The 16,396-nt window shown below is 49.4% G+C and overlaps 1 protein-coding gene across 3 annotated transcripts in view; it reads right to left on the bottom strand.

Annotated features, from left to right (window-relative positions):
* Positions 1 to 16,396, bottom strand: part of IGHMBP2 (immunoglobulin mu DNA binding protein 2) — a 55,419-nt gene that overhangs the window by 38,570 nt on the left and 453 nt on the right. For 2 of the 3 annotated variants that reach the window (XM_087422514.1, XM_087422512.1), the window contains exons 2-8: positions 14,912 to 15,081; positions 12,236 to 12,428; positions 11,955 to 12,052; positions 10,338 to 10,501; positions 8,483 to 8,683; positions 6,963 to 7,113; positions 2,359 to 2,533 (exon numbers count right to left, since the gene is read on the bottom strand). In XM_087422514.1, the coding sequence (XP_087278640.1) occupies positions 2,359 to 2,533; positions 6,963 to 7,113; positions 8,483 to 8,683; positions 10,338 to 10,501; positions 11,955 to 12,052; positions 12,236 to 12,428; positions 14,912 to 15,081 (1,152 nt within the window). The remainder of the gene's footprint in view (positions 1 to 2,358; positions 2,534 to 6,962; positions 7,114 to 8,482; positions 8,684 to 10,337; positions 10,502 to 11,954; positions 12,053 to 12,235; positions 12,429 to 14,911; positions 15,082 to 16,396) is intronic. The other variant, XM_087422513.1, reaches the window with a different exon arrangement.

Consider the following 16,396-nt stretch of genomic DNA (forward strand, 5'->3'; position numbering starts at 1 on the left):
GGCAGCAAGGCCGGAGTCAAAGACGACGTGAGGAGAGAGAGAACGGAAGATGCTGCACTGCTGGTTTTGAAGGCAGAGGAAGGGCCACAAGTTAAGAAATGTGGGTGCCGACAGAAGCTGGAAAAGACAAAGGAGGGGATTCTCCCCTGGAGCCTCCAGAAGGAATGTAACCAACACCTTCATTTTAACCCAATGAGGCTGATTAGGAACTGCCAACTTGCAGCACAGTAAGATAATAAACCTGCATTGTTTAAGTTTGTGGTAAGTTGTTACAGCAGCAACAGTAACCAATACAGATAAATTTTTAAAATTCCGGTATACTGCAGCCATGAGCGGTCCACTACTGTGGTGACAGTAGGTGACACTCACTGAGTGTTTCCTACGTACCAGGCTCTGCCCTCAGCACTTCACACCTGTCGACTCACCCGACCCTCACACAACCTTACGAGGCCATCACTGTTGCACTCCCCATGTTCCGTAAGAGGAGACAGAGACACAGAGAGGTTAAGTCACCAGCCCAAGGTCACCCAGCCCATGAGCTGCAGAGCCAGGCAGCCTGGCTCCAGGCCACCTTCTTAACCACTACGGCACACCGTCTCTCTCCACGGTGATCATACTAAGAGCACGGAAAGCACCTAACCCTACCTCAGGGGTCCTCCCTCTGTGAACTTCTCAGACCTCTGTGGTTAACCTTTGTAATAAAGATATCTACTAAAAACGATTAGTGCCGAAGAAGTGAGGGGGTGAAGTGACTGCCAGTCCCAACTGTACCCCTAGAAATACCCAGCACAACCCCACCCCACACTCCCCCGTCACCGACCTTCTCCAGGGACACGGCAGGGTCCCCACTCCCCGAGTTCTCCACACAGAGGCTTTCTGGGGCACAAAGCCCTCCTTTAAGGCCCCCTTGGGAGCTCCTCTGGGAACAAGTCACTGAATGAACACGCACTGAGCCCCCCTCTCCTGGAGCCGATTCCCTCCCCTGGAAGCATTTCTCCCCCAGGACAAGCTTCCCTTTATTCAACCCCAAACGTCTCCCGCCCGAATCCTCACTCTGAAGTACCAGGTTGGATGCCCTCGTTCTGAGGGACCCTAACCTAACCACCCTCAGCTCCGGGGTCCCCACACCCCTCCGGGGAGGCTCCACCTGACGGACTTTCCTGCACATCTTTTTCTGGTCCTCAGAAAGCAACGAGAGTCCCAAGGTCAATCATGACTTCTACACACACAGTGAAGCAGAGAACAGTCTCAAACAGCACCAGAAAGAGGAAGAAAGGGATCTTCAAGTGACCCGGGAGTCTCGAAGGGTCTCCTTCCTCTAGGATGCCCTTTGGGACACGGACTCTGCAGCTGCACCGTAAAAGAGCGGTTTGTTCAAAGACACTCACGTGCCAGGCTCTGTCCCCAGGCCTCATGTGACCCACACTCTGGTGGGGAAGACAAACGAATGGAACAGAGGAACATACACCACTGCAGGGAGCGACGAGTGCTACAAACACTAAGTAAGCTCAATAAGGGGCCAGGTGACAGGGACACTGTTTAGATGGGCTGGTCACAGGGGAGCAAGCGGAGGGTCCACCTGAGAGAGAACTACATGAAGAGAGGGCGTGACCACCCGATATCCAGGGAAGGAGCGGTCCAGACGGCGGCCAGCAAGGACAGAGGAGGCCAGCGTGGCCGGAGCAGGGAGTGAGGGGGAGTGCTGGGAAATGAGGAAAGGAGAGGGGCTGGGCGGGGCAGCTCGTCCCCCCACCTAGGGTGGAGCCTGTGCTCGGTCTCAACACCAGGGAACACCGCGTCTCTACAGCGGGCACGATCGCACTTACTAAGTCACTCCTCGTGTTCTAGGGCTCAGGGAGTCCCTGGCTGGGCTGTGAGCTCACCAACCCAGAGGTCAGTTAGCACAGCCCACAGCAGCGGCTCTCACGGGCCTCCACCCAGCATGAACGCGCGATCAACCTGCCTCACTCACTGGGGACATTCAATTCAGCAAGGGTGGACCGAGAGCATGCCAGGTTCTAAGGCTACAAAGACGATCACCATACAACCCCTGACCTCGTAAAGATGAACTCCATCCGACCCCTGACCTCATAAAGATGAACACCATATGACCCCGACCTCAAAAAGATTGAACTCCATCTGACCCCTGACCTCAAGGAGCATACGGTCTGACAGATGAGACGTGTAAATGAGTAAGTGCCATACAATGGGGTAGGCGCCATAATCAGGAAACGTGCAGAGGAGGGCATATCCAGGGCCTCCTGGTGAGCCTGGGGCTTCTGGACTGGACTTTGAAGGACGGACCAAAGGGGTGGCGGGCGAGGGGCAGAGACAGGCCCTCAGGCAGAGGGCTCGTACTTGTGAGAGACGGTGGTGGGGGGCAGCTGTTTGTGATCTCCGGCCAGGATGCACTTTCTGGCCTTCAGCAGGGGGATCCAGCAGCTGGCTTCGAGGGCCTGGGCACACTCATCGATGACCACCACATCAAAGTAGCTGTCGGGCAGCAACTTCAGAGGGCCGTCGGAAGAAGCACCTGGCAGAAATCAGAACCATCAGCCTTTACAGAAGGCGCTGGCTGTGTCCCAACAGCTGCAATCACCCCGAAAGAGGCAACAAGCCAGGCGTTTCACAGTCTAGGCTTGCACTGAGACTGTGTGTGATAAACTTGCATCTTGGAATAAAAACTTGGGAAGGACATTAAAAAGCTTACGGTGCCAGCCCACTTGTGTTTAAATGTGCAGCAGTGTGTCCCTAGCCACAGGCCACCCCAACATTTCAATCACTAAAATCAACCCCTCCTTTGGGCCCAGGACCCCAAATCCTGGAAGGTTGTCTTATTTCTAAATATTATTTCTGTATCATTTTCTGAATTTAGAATTTAATTGTCTCCTCTAAGGTGTTTTCTTGTACACATAGAACAATTAACCGCTGAGAATTCACTAGGGGAAAAAAACTCCGTGCATTTGACGACATAAACCACCATACCAGCTCCTCCTCCCTGGCACGCAGAGCAGTACATGGAACAAGTCCAAGTGCGAGCAGGACCTGAGCCCCATGCCAACTCTTGCAAACTGCAGTGCGGCCCCGGGCAAGCCACCCAACCCCTGCACCTCATCTGCAAACGTGGAGAATACCTGCGTCTCACAGGATTGTCACGATGACTAGAAACTAATATAGCACATGTATGTCAATAATATATATAAATCATATAAGGACATACATAAAAATTTAACACATACTTAACAATATATATAAAGTGTCTACCACAAGAAGGCAGGTTTTAATAAATGCTATGAATGTTAGTTCTTGCCCTTCTCCCCCTTGGTTAATTATACTAAGATAGATAGATAGATAGATGCATACATGTTATTTGATGACTAAGATATGTATCTTGATGAATTTCCCAAGACTGATTCTTAGGAAATGGTCAGAAGAAGTGTCCACAGAAGAAGGAGAACTTGGACCGGGCTTTGCAGAACTAAGAGGCATGTTTAGACTGTGGACGTGACTTCACGGTGCAAAGGGAAGCACTTCCAGGAAACTCACTCTAGTTCCCCAAGCCAATCGGGAGAGACCTAAAGGCCACACATTGACCTTGCAGTGGGGGGACGGGGAGGCCAGCTGCCTTGTGATTTCCAGAAAGTGCTGCATTTAAAGTAGGTCGGAGAAAGACGTCAGCAAAAACGGCTGAGTAAGGACCTCTGAAAATTCTCTCCTCCACTAAAGCAACGAGAAGACTGAAAAAATTGTCAGAATCAACTTTTTCAGAACTCTAGAAATTAACCAAAGGCTTGCAGTAATGTGGGAGCTTTTATTCAAAAGAAAGGCTAAATCTGGGCAAGAGCAGCAAGCTTTGCGGTACTCCTGTGGACCAGGCGCTGCTGCCCAGGTCCGCGGCAGCTTTGAAACCAACGGCCTGCTATCACAGTGAAAACCAGCAGCCTGACAGAGCTCCTTCAAAGCCCCGTTCCCAGAGAAGTGTCATTATCTGAACCGTCTGCTGGTTCCTTGGAAGATCCCACTCACACCACTGTCTTTCTCTGACCTGACCTGGAGCTCACCCAGTGCAAACAGCCCTTCCTCTGGGGTTGTTTGGTGAAAACAATCAGAGGCGATTGTTGAACATCAGAGCTCTCTGACCTCTGGGTAACAGGTGCAGCAAATGATAGGATGACCAAAAAGCTTCAAAGGAAAAGCTAGGCAATGAGATATCCACGGGGTCTCTGAAAACCTCTGACATATTCCTGGGAATCTAGAAGGCCACACACATGTAGGGCTGTGTGCACACTCAGGCAAGACCCAAGGAGGCCCTAAGTGTGCACCTCTGGCTCACCTTGAGGCTCTGCACAAGCAGGAAGTGAAGGGTGAGTTGTAAACTGCCTGGCTGAGCAGTGAAAGTGCGTCCTGATACACACAGACACACAGAGCCCCTCGGCAAAGATGGGAGACTTACCGGTTCCAGGAGTTGAAGGAATCTATCTAATCACTACCTGACCACCAAGCTAACTGAGCAGAGGCTTCAGCAGCCAACCAGGATAAAGAACACAGACTCTACAGAATCAGCTCAGACAAGTCACTAAACAAACAAATAATAACAGAGCAGCAACAACTAACCCCCTGGAGGGAAGAGAACCTCATTTCTAGAGGTGCCATGGTATGTTGTTGTAAATGTTCAGGCTTCAACGGAAAATTACAAGACAAACAAGGAGACACAGTACAGCCCCCACACGGGGAAAAACAGTCACCAGAATTTATCCCTGAGAAAGCCCAGATGTCGGTCTTACTAAACATCAGCGATTTTAAGTATGTTCAAAGAGCAAAAATAAACCACATCTAAAGAAATAAAGGAATGTATGAGAACGGTATCTCACCACCTAGAGACTATCAATAAAGGGACAGAAATTATAAAAAAAAGAAACAGAAATTCTGCAGTTGAAAAGTACAGTAACTGAAGCTCATTGGACGGGCTGAACAGCAGGGCAGAAGAATCAGCGAACTTTCCAGAGAGAAAAAGAACAAAGGAAAACGAAAGACCTCAAAGACCCATGGAACACCACCAAGTGCATCAGTAGCCACATAACAGGAGTCCTGGAAGGAAAGAAGAGAAAAGGGCAGAAAGAATGTTTGAAAAGCTAATGGCTGAAAACTGCCCAAATTTGATGAAAACATTAATCCACACCTCTAAGGAAGTTCACAGACTCCAAGTGGTTTACTCAAAGAGCCACACTGAGACACATCATGATCAAGCCGTCGAGAAACAAACAAAGCAGGAACTGGTCCCGTACGAGGGATCCTCAGTATGATTAACAGCTGCTTTCTTGTCAGACACTTTGGAGGCCAGAAGGCAGGGGATGACATGTTCATAGTACTAAGAGAAAGACTGTCAACCAGGAATTCTATCCAATAAAATTATCCAACAAAACTATCCAACCAAACTATCATTCACAAACAAAGGAAAAAAAAAGATATGCCCAGATAAAGAGAAGCCGAGAAAATTCATTGCTAACAGACTTGCCCTTCAAGAAATACTGAAGGGAGTCCTTCAAGTTGAAACGAAAGGACACTACACAGTAACTCAAATCCACAATAAGAAATAATGAGTAAAGACAGTCACAAAGGTAAATATAAAAGACAGCATGGAGGGATTTCTGCATGTAATTCTTCTTCTGTCTTATTTGATTCAGAAGACAACTGGACAAAATGCTAATTATAAGCCAGAGTCTGGACTCTGTGTCTCTGTCCCCATGGCCCTGGCCTCCTGGTGTTCACGCCTTGTGCAATCCCTCCCCTTGTGTGGGCCAGACCTGCGCCTTGCTTCTAACCAACAGAATACAGCAAAGGTGATGGCATGTCACAGCTGATAACATTATCTAAGATTATGACCCCTCTTGCTAGAAGACTGTCGCTTGCTGGCTTTGAAGAAGTGGCCATGTGGGAAGGTCTAAAGCAGCGAACAGCAGTCTCCTGCTGAAGTGGTGATTTTAACACAAGACAAAGCAGATTTCAAAAACAGAACATTACCAGGGATAAGAAAGGTCATTTCATAATGATAAATTGGTCACTGAATCAAGAGGGCATAACCTAACATTTATGCCCCTAATAAAAGAGCTTCAAAAGACATGAGGCAAAAATGGACAGAACTTCAAGGAGAAATAGACAAATGTACAATTATAATCAGAGATTTCAACGCTCCTCTCTCAATAAGTGACAGGACAAGTAGATTAGGTAAAAAAATGAAATTAAAGGGAAATTAGACAGTATTTCACAATGAATGAAAATGACACACAGCACATTAGACTTTGTGGGATGCCACACAAGCAGTACTTTGGGGACGTTTATAGCGCTAAACGCCTGTTTCAGAAAAAAAAGACACATCTCAAGTCAATGAGCTCACCTTCCATCTTAAGGAGAAACAGAAGAGCAAATTAAACCTAAGTGAGCAGAAAAGGGAAATAATAAGGATCAATGCAGAAATCAATGAAACAGAAAACAGAAAAATAGAGAAAACCAGTGAAACAAAAAGCTGGTTCTTTGAGAAGATCAATAAAATCAACAAACCTCTAGTCAGAAGATCAGGGGAAAAAGAGAGGATGCAAATGACCAGTATCAGGAATGAACAAGGTAACCACCACAGATGCTCTGGATATTTAAAACACTATAAGGAAATATTATGAGCAACTTTATGCCTACAAATTCAATGACTTAGATTAAACAGACAAATTTCTTGAAAGATACAAGCTCATCAAGAACAGGGAAACTGGTACCTCTCTATCAATTAAAGAAATTGGATTTGTAGTTACAAACCTCTCTACGAAGAAAACTCCAGGCCCAGAAGGCTTCACCGGTGAATCCTACCAAACTTTGAAGGATAATTCTACACAAACCCTTCCAGAAACCTGAGGAAGAGGGAACACCTCCCACCCTCGCTGAGGCCAGATGGAGGGATGGAGCCTGCCCCTCACCACCTGTATTTGTTGCGAGGACCACGTCTGCCAACGTGAGGCTCTCCAGCATAGCCGCTTCCTCTCGCTCCTTCAGTTCTTTCCTTAACAGCTTGATTTCATTTCGAAAATTACTTTTCTCTCGCTTATCCTGGGTCTTTTTGTTTTTTACCTATAAAGGAAAGCCAAGAAAATGGAATTATTTGGACATGACCTTGTACTTATTTAGCTCTTTTCCATTCACGAGGTGCTTTTATTTACAATCAGTTGGTCCACTTTAGTCAGTTCCTCAAAAGACAGTAAAAGTCAAAACTCTTTACTGAAGGAGAAGAGCTATACACAGGTGACGAAGCACCTGACATCCTGCCTGACCTGAGAGCCACTGTCACCTGCACGGGGACAGGCAGAAGGGAAAGCCTAGGTCCTCGAAGTGGACGGTGTTTTAACTGTGAACTCAGATGAGACCAGACATTGGCTGCCAGCCCTGCCCCGCACAGTCACAGATATGTTCTCCGGGAAGAAACAGCACCTGCTCGTCCCAGGACTGGGGTTTGAGCAGCTGACACACGGAGAGGCTGAGCTCCACTTCTCGTTGCACACTTGTCAAGAGATTAAAAACAATTTCTTCAGCCCATAAAATGCTTACCTGAACCCCAACTAACTTGAATACTCAAAACGACACATAACCCCTTCCTTATCTGTGATTTCTGCTTTGGAGGATGTGGTTGTGGCAGGAGTGACAGGAGGGATTTTATTGCGCCTAACTTACAGAGAGGAAAACTCTGAAAAGCACTGATTTTAAGGAAAATGAAATCACCCACACCTGGGATGGAGCAAATACGACTGCTGCGTATTCCTGTACGGCTTTTAACTTGAGCAACCTGCGTTTATTCTGTTCCCGGACCTGCTATTCCCATACAGCACCCCATGTGCTACCCTACTACTCCGCAGGCCCACAAGAAAGGCCGACTCGCCGCACCAGCCCTGTGAGGCCGGGACACCAAGGAGCACCAGCGGGAGGCCAGGAGACCGCTAATGGTGGGCAAACACAGGGCAGGACATCCAGCGAAGGAAATTCAGGTGAACATGTATACTAGAAACCAAAGAGCTCAAAAGTACTGGACCGCCAGAGAAAACGCCATCTCAAATTGACCTATCACCAACTGCGTTCTCTTTCACGAGGATAATGCAAAATGGACCAAAAAATTGGGAAGGATGCATATTTCCTCAATTTTTATTTTCAGGCTGCTTTTTTTTGCTTGCCAATATGACCCAGACAAATGACCAGACATAAGGAATGCTTAAGAGAAATGTTTTCTTTAAGACAATTCCTTACCTCCTCGTAAAACTACCTTGAAGACAGCCGAGTCCCTAATAAATGCTGAGTATAGGTCTCCATCAAAAATTGGCAGACCCAATGTTTACAATTCTTGAATGGATGGAAGCCAGAGAAAAGCAAGAACACAGATACAATTCACTCCTTGAAAAGGGTGCAGATGGAAAACCACACGTAAAGCAGACAGCGGCTCCGGGACACATACAAAGACCTGATCGATGTCCTTCCTGATATCGGCAACGATCTGGGCGTTCTCACTCCGAGCTAACACCGCATCCAGGGAATGCTGCTGAATGGACTCCAGAAGCCGGGCAGGGTGCCCGAGGCGCAGGATCCTTTGCTTGCACTGAGCCAGACGCTCCACCAGATTGTCCACGGCGATGTTAGAGGGCGCGCAGCACAGCACCTGGGGAAGCAAGGCTTAAATTCAGGTTTGCTGATTTTTCAATGAAACCACTTAAGTTTACACTAGAACAAACAGAAAGCCTTACAGGTACAGAGAGGCAAGCGGAGCGTGTACAAGTGGGAGTGTTAAGGGTAAGCACACAGCTGTAAGGATGGGCGAAGACGCCTGAAGGACACACAGCACTGTGCGCTGATACGACACCTGGGTGCCTAGGATTCAGGTCCTAAGAACCTTCAGTCTCCAAAGCACCAGAAACGTTAAGTGACCTGCAACTGGAAAGAAAAGGACTCAAATACCAAAGAGTGCCCTGAATAATCGGAGCTGGGACATCCACTTACCACCAATCATTTTGTCATCTGACAAAGTGGAACAAGGGAAAATCTTTCTGAATGGGCTCCATCGTGCTCCCAGAACTGCAGTCCCACTACCAGGGACAGGTGGCAGCCAGCAGAGGAGGCAGAGAGGAGAGTCCTGTTCACCCCCAACAGGTGGCCGACCCTCCCCACGTCCTGGCATCACCTCCACCTGCATGGAGGTGGCCAAAGGCACACTTGCGCCCGAGTGTGAACACAGGTGTGATCTGTCTGTTTACTGACACAGAAGGCACCCAATTAAACCACCAAATCTGCTTCCTGCCAATAAGTCATCTTTTCATCAAGCTTCAACTGCCTGTGCCAAGACATTCCTTTATAGGAAACCACTGGACGTAGTTTTGGAAGCGAGCGACAGATTCTGCTGCAGCTGTCAGAAGGAGTGCTTCTGCCCAGAGAGGCGTGTGGCCTGGAACAGAGGCTCTGGAGGGAACGTCTGCCCGGGCTGAAATCCTGGCCCTGCCCCTCACTGCTGAGTGGCTGGAGCATGCGACCTTGTTTCTCAGTGTCCTCTGTAAACTGGGGCCACGGACCATCACTGACACCCAGGGTTTCTGTGGGATTAAACGAGTGCATGCATGGAAAGCACTCAGAAGGGTGCCTGGTTTACAAAAAGCACCCAGTAAACATCGACCTACAAATGTTGGCCATTATTTTTCCAATTCTCATCATTACCCAACATTGATAAACCAGAAAGATACTTTAAAAAGCTTTCTGTGTGTTCAGAATCCAGGATGACTTGTGTTGATGCAAGTGAGGATAAAAGATCCTTTCCCAACCATTAAAAATGTGTGTGAACGACAACGTAGAATATTATATTCCACATCTCAGAAAATCAGTAATCCGCGCACTGCACACGCGCGTCCTATCAATTCACCAGACCATCTGACTAACCAGCCACAGGGCTCTGAAGGGCACAGTCGGGCTCTGGTCCACTCCACGCCCCCAGCGTGCCTGGCACAGGCCTGAACACAGAGCGTGAGCACAACGAGTGTGCTGAGTGGACAAATCTGGACCGTGGCCCAGTCGACAACAAAGGCTTCCAGCCTCGGAGGGCTCGCTGGGCCTTTCTTAATCACCCAGGCCAAGTTCCTGAGCAAGGACGCAACGACTCACGCAGCTGTCAAAATCAAAAAGGGTGCAGCCCAATGCCCAATCAGGAAACGCTCAGGAATGTTCCTGATTGTGCCCCCAGAGCCCAGGCTGGGACCCTGTGGGGCGCCTGCCAGCACGGAAGACAGAAGCTGCGCGGTGCTGATGGGGACATGGCGTCCACTGCCCACCTTCAAGCCCTGCTTCACAACTTGAAGAATGATCTCGACCACAGTGGTGGTCTTCCCAGTGCCAGGAGGCCCGTGGATGATGGCCAGTTCTTTCTGGGACAGTGCAAACTTGACCGCTTCCCTCTGGGAGGCGTCCAGGGAGGCGTTACAGAACGTCAGCGAGTCTGCGGGAGAAGCAACAGTGTTAGGCTCCGGCTCTCGGGGACCCGGCGCTCCATCCTCGCAGAGCACACTGATGGAGATGAGTGACGGACGCGAGGAGACTCGGCCCTCCCCAGGAGTCATCCATTAACACAAAATCAGTCTGCTTTGTTGTCAGAAGATTTCTCCTAGAACTGGGATCGGCGACCTCGGACCACAGGGCAAACCCAGCCTCCTGCCTGTTTCTGTGAGTCAGGTTTTACTGGAACACAGCCAGGCCACTCAGTCACATACTGTCTCTGCTGCTTGCCTCTACGTCAGCGCACAAAGCCTAAAATATTTACCATCTGTCCCTTTATGGACAAAGTCTGCCAACTCATGCTCCAGAGGAACAGAGCTGTCTGAAGTAAATGTTTCTTGGAACATATTTGTTTCTACCATATTGGCCCTTCTTAAGTGCCCATAAAATGACAAAAAAGAACTACAAGCAAATCCCAGGACTGTGTTTCGAGTTGGAATCTTTCATGAGCAAGACTAATTATCTGCTTCGTATGCCCGGTGCTCCCTCAGAGCAGTACCGTTATGTCCAGCTCTGCTCCCACAGCATCCGCTACAGAGCGCCTGCTCCACAGAGGCGCCTGATAGATGGGCGTGCCAGACTCACAGGCACAGGGAGCCCACCTAGACCTGTACAACCGAAACAAACTAGGACAGCGGTCATGGACCGTCTGACCCAAAGTTTCAGTGTGTGTTCCACCGCTCCATACCGCATCCCTCTTCCCTTAGGTGTCAGCTACAATCAAGACATCACGTTCCTCCAAACACAGTAAATAAATGTCTAATTCAGTTTCCAGCACGCAGTAGCCTCTCAGTATTAATATTTGGCAGAAATAAAATATTATTGAGGGGCCGGCCCCATGGTGTAGCGGTTAGGTGCTCATGCTCCACTGCTGGCGGCCCGGGTTCAGATCCCGGGCGCGCACCAACGCATCGCTTGCCAAGCCATGCTGTGGGGGCGTCCCACATAAAGTGGAGGAAAATGGGCACAGATGTTAGCCCAGGGCCAGTCTCCCTCAGCAAGAGGAGGAGGACTGGCAGATGTTAGCTCAGGGCCGATCTTCCTCACAAAAAAAAAAAAGAAGAAAGAAAATGCTACTGAGCATAAAGTACGATCAGCTATCCTCTATTTTCACAGAGCACTGAGCTAGAAGAAATATCCCTACATTTCAAAATAAAATATTTAGATATATTAGAAAGAACACTATAAAAAAAATCAATGGAATGAGCTACTTCTTTGACAGCGAGCACAGGAAACAGTCGAGTTCATGTAAGGCATTTGAAGAAATTCACACACAGATAAGAAGGTGGATTTCTTCTGATTGTACATTCTCAAACTCCTGCTAAAATGACCATCATGCCGTGCCTGATGCTTTCCGCGGTGATTTCAACCAGAAAAGAAAAACCAAAAGTTCTTACGTATTTCACTGGCAGGACTGGGGGCTGACTCGCTGAAGAGGACCTCTATGAGCAAGGATGCTGGGCCAGAATGGTACTTCTTGAGGGTAATCAGAGCTCTGCCGAGGGAGAAAACTAATTAGGAGCTGGGTGAAAACCAGCCATTCATTCAGCGCCCGAGCCCCTGCCCCACCTCACGGGAGGGGCATGCGAACCTCTTGGCCCAGCAGGACAAGCGGCCAGAGGGAGGGAGCTGCAGGTAAGGAAAGTGTTATGCGTGATGTCCAGTCTCAGACACTCACTTCTTCAGTCGCTTATACGTGACGTCGTTAGCAAGTTTTAAGAGTCTGTAGGAATTCTCTCGGTCCAAGCTCAACTGGAAGTCATGGGACTCGTCGAAGGCCACCGAGACCGACTTCTGGGTGATCCGGGTCAGGATCCCGGTGGCCAGCTGGCTGCCTTCGTTAGCAGCATCATACAGACCCACTATATCGCCTGTGGAAACAAAGGCTCAGTTACATAAAACACTGGACAAAGTTAAATGCAGATTATTTCATATACTAATTCCAGCATATTTCAAATATCCTGTTACTTTCATTAGAAATGAAATCAGTAGCAGCACAAAAAAGTTTTCTTAACTACCATCTAAATCACATATGAAAACTGACTCGAGATCATTGAGATCAATGAACTGTTTAAAACAAACCTGAGAGTCTATGAGATATTTAAGCGCCTCCTCGGGCCAGGCACTGGTCTAGGCACTGGTCTGATCAGGAATAACACCCAGGCCCCGCCCTCCCGTTAGGGACGAGAGGAATAAACACACCCGTCTGCCAGTTGTCAGTGCCGAGGGCTCCATGGAAAGATGAAGCACAGGGCGGGGTGACAGGGATGAGGGGCCAGTTCAGAAAGAGTATGTGGTCAGGCCTCTCTGGTGACAGGTAAGCAGGGTGGGCCCTGAAGTGGGGGCCATGAGCACATCTAGGGGGGAGCATTCCAGGCAGAAACGAACATGGATGCAGGAGGGCCAGTGGGTGTCTGCTGCCCACTCAGCATGGCTCTCCCCACTCCCTGTGATGCTGTTCGGCGATTCACATGCCCGCCAGGTGAGTCTGAAGGGTTTCCCCCGATGCCAGGGATGGAGCACTGGACCCACGTGGGAGCCAATCAGGGCTTCCCCACACCCCACCAGTGACTGGCTCAGGGAGAGGCAGGGACTAAATCAGAGTGCCTGAGACAAGTGACAGTCTTGCTCGGGCATCTAGGGGAGAAATCGTCACTCTTTCCAGCTCGACCAGAAACCTGAGAGGACACAGGGGCTAGAACCACCACCACGTGGCGCCTGAGAAGGAAGCCAATCCACAAGAGGGCAAAGCCAAGAAACGGAGAGAAACTGAGTCCTCTGGGCCCTGAACCAACCTCCCAGTTATCAACGCAAGCCTTCCTGCACAGGACAGTCTGGCCTGGGTTTTGTCACCCGCAACACAGACAGTTCTGACCAAGAGAGAATCCACTGAGATAAAGCCAGGGCTCCCATGTATCCACACCCTAGTTAGTCCACGTCCGAAAGTATGTGCCATGCACCAACCAGGCACATTTTCAGCCCTAGCTGTTTCCCTTCTAGGCAATGAATTTCACCCGCACCTTGACTCTTTCCTCTGTCTCCTTCCCCAACTTTTAAAAACAAAGAGCAGGTGGCAGCAACGCTCCTGAGGCAGAGGTCTGGCTCTGTGAGCAGGGACCCCATCCCCACTGTGACCTCCCCGTGAGCGCCCTGAATAGGAGCTCACACCTCAGAATTTACACCTCAAAGTGACTGAGCTTTAAAACTACTCCTCGGAAGATGAAACATACGTCCACCTGAATTTGATCAATAGCAGCAGCAACACATCAAATTCCCAGCCGGCTGCTTTTCCACACAAATGCCGCTCCCTCCGACTTCCTGTTATTCGTCAATCTCTTGGGTCATTCAGGCCACAAGGCTTTCTAACTGAATATAGACTTTTACCTTTGGTCTTCGGGGTTTACAAACCCCCTGCACATTCAATCCCGCTCATTTAATCCTGACAGTCAGGCCAAAAGGCACCGCTATAAGCCCCTTGGCCCTGGCCTTCAGAGGACGGTCACTTAACAAGAAAGTGTAAGATCTCAAACTCTGCTGAGGTCCGACTCTGACCAGCAGCTTCCCCTCATCACTCTCCCTCCCATCTGTCTCCAAATCCAGCCAGTACTCCAACAACTGTGGGGCAAGAGTCTAGGAAATCAACTGCCCCACCAAGACAAGGCACGTTGTTGTGCCTTGACAAGAGACGTTAGACAAGAGACGTTTCTAGGGAGAGTACAGTGTTGGCAGCACTGCTCTCTCCAGGTTTCCAGTCTGAGGCCTAAACAAGCGTCCCAGGTGTGTGGTTAGGAAGCTACTTCTGACTGCCTCTCCTTTCCAGTATGGCGGCCACAAGTTGAGCCAAAGTGTGCGTGGCACGACACAGGTGTGGGAACACAGAACCAGGCACGCTGCATGCTAACAATCGGGACCAGGGCTGCCCAGAAGAAATGTAACGACAGGCACGCATAACCTTAAATCTTCCTGTAGCTGTATTAAAAAATTAAAAAGAAACAGGTAAATTGATTTTAACAACAATATATCTTACTTAACCCAATATATGAAAAATATTATCACTTCAACATGCAGTCAGTATTCAAAAAAATTACTCTTGAGGGATTCTAACTTTTTTGTACTAAATCTTCAAAATCTGGTGTGTACTTTACACATGCCGCCATCACTAGCCACATGGCTACCAGTCTGGACAGTGCTGATCTGGGCTATCAAGAACCACGTGACTGCTGAACTTCTAATTAAGCGTTCTTCATTGCAATGCTTTAGTCTCCAACTGGTCACATGTAACCCAGTCCTTACAAGAGTAAAAGTCGCAGTTTGAAAATCAGCAATAGTCAATGTATGTCAAAAATGCACAGACCGGAGGTGAAGCTGTTACTGGGCAGCACAGCCGAAGACGCACATCTCCTGGGCTCAAAGGTGACCAAGAGCCGTCCGTACAGCCCAGTCCGCTGGCTGGACACCTGCAGCTTCAGCAGACAGACGCCTCGGCTCTGGAGTTCTTTCAGAGAGATGTTTTCCTGCCAGGACCTGTAAGACACGCAATATTGAAGTGTCTACCCACGCAGGAGGAATGCAAAAGGAGAGAAAAACAGACCAGGATCTGTGCACAGGGACCAACTACGACCCAACGAAACTCCAGATCTGCCCCTCTCTCAAACCTGCTCCTCCAGATCCTCCACTGCAGTTCACGCCACGGCCCTTCTCCCAGGTCCTGAGACAGAACCCTCGGTCATCTTTACCTTCCCTACTCTCTCCTCGAATCCTGGTTCCCATGTGTCACTAAGTCCTCTCAGGCCCTCCTATTTATACCCTCAGAATCCGCCTCTGCCTCTCATTCTGGCTGCCACAGCCTCGTTCAAGCCCACATCACTGATCCTCTGGACTAAATTGAGCCTCCTACAGTCTCACCTCCTAGCTCTCCCGTCCAGTCACCAGAAGCAGCACCCGAGCGCTCCTCCTAAAATGCAAATCCATTCGCCTCCCTCACCTGCTTTAACTGCGCTGGGGGCCACCCTCTGCGCACAGAACATCACACCAGCTCCTCAGCAAGGCCTTTCTCAATCTGAGCCCTGCGTATCTATTGGTGGGTGCTTACTCTGCGCTGGGTATCACGCTGAGCACCTGACAAACATCATTTCATTCTCACAGCAATCCTGGGGGGGTGGGGGGTATAACCCCTTTTACAGACGAGGTGACTAAGGCTCAGAGATGTACCCTGCAAAGTCACACAGCCATAAACAAAGGAACCGGGATTCTTCTAAGGTCAATATGACTGCAAAAGCTCTTAACCATCACGATTAAAAACCTTTTAAGCAAATCCTATCAACGCATGTAGCACAATGCTGGAGTGCAGACTCTAGAATCAGGCTGCCTGACCTCAAATCCTCACTCCACCTCTGTTACGTGGGGCAAGTTACTTAACCTCTCTCTGTCTCCGCCTCCTTAGACGTAAAATGAGAATAACAGTAACCTAATTCGTTGGGTTGACACGAGATTTAAAGGAATTAACGCATGTAAAGTGCTTTCACTGACCGCAAGGAGTGTTAGCTCTTAGTGTTTCAGCCTAACGAACATTCCCAACAAGCCGGGCTCCCCCCTGGCTCCCGTCCTCCCCGCATCTCTTCCAGGAATGCTCCTCCTCCGCATCCCCCTCCGACACCGCCTCCTCCCCGCAGCCATCCTCGACTTGCCCCCCCAGGGTCAGCCGTGCTCCCCCATGCTCCCCAGCGCGTCCGCACAGGTCGGGCTGGAAGGGAACCGTCCACGCCTCTGTCCGCCCGTTCTGCCCAGACTCGGCCTCTCAGTGACCCCATCAATGGCTCCCTCTCACTCGGGCCCCCGA

Source organism: Ceratotherium simum, chromosome 34 (assembly GCF_057802395.1).
Source record: "Ceratotherium simum simum isolate JZ-2026a chromosome 34, ASM5780239v1, whole genome shotgun sequence".
In the NCBI taxonomy this organism is placed as follows: Eukaryota; Metazoa; Chordata; class Mammalia; order Perissodactyla; family Rhinocerotidae; genus Ceratotherium; species Ceratotherium simum.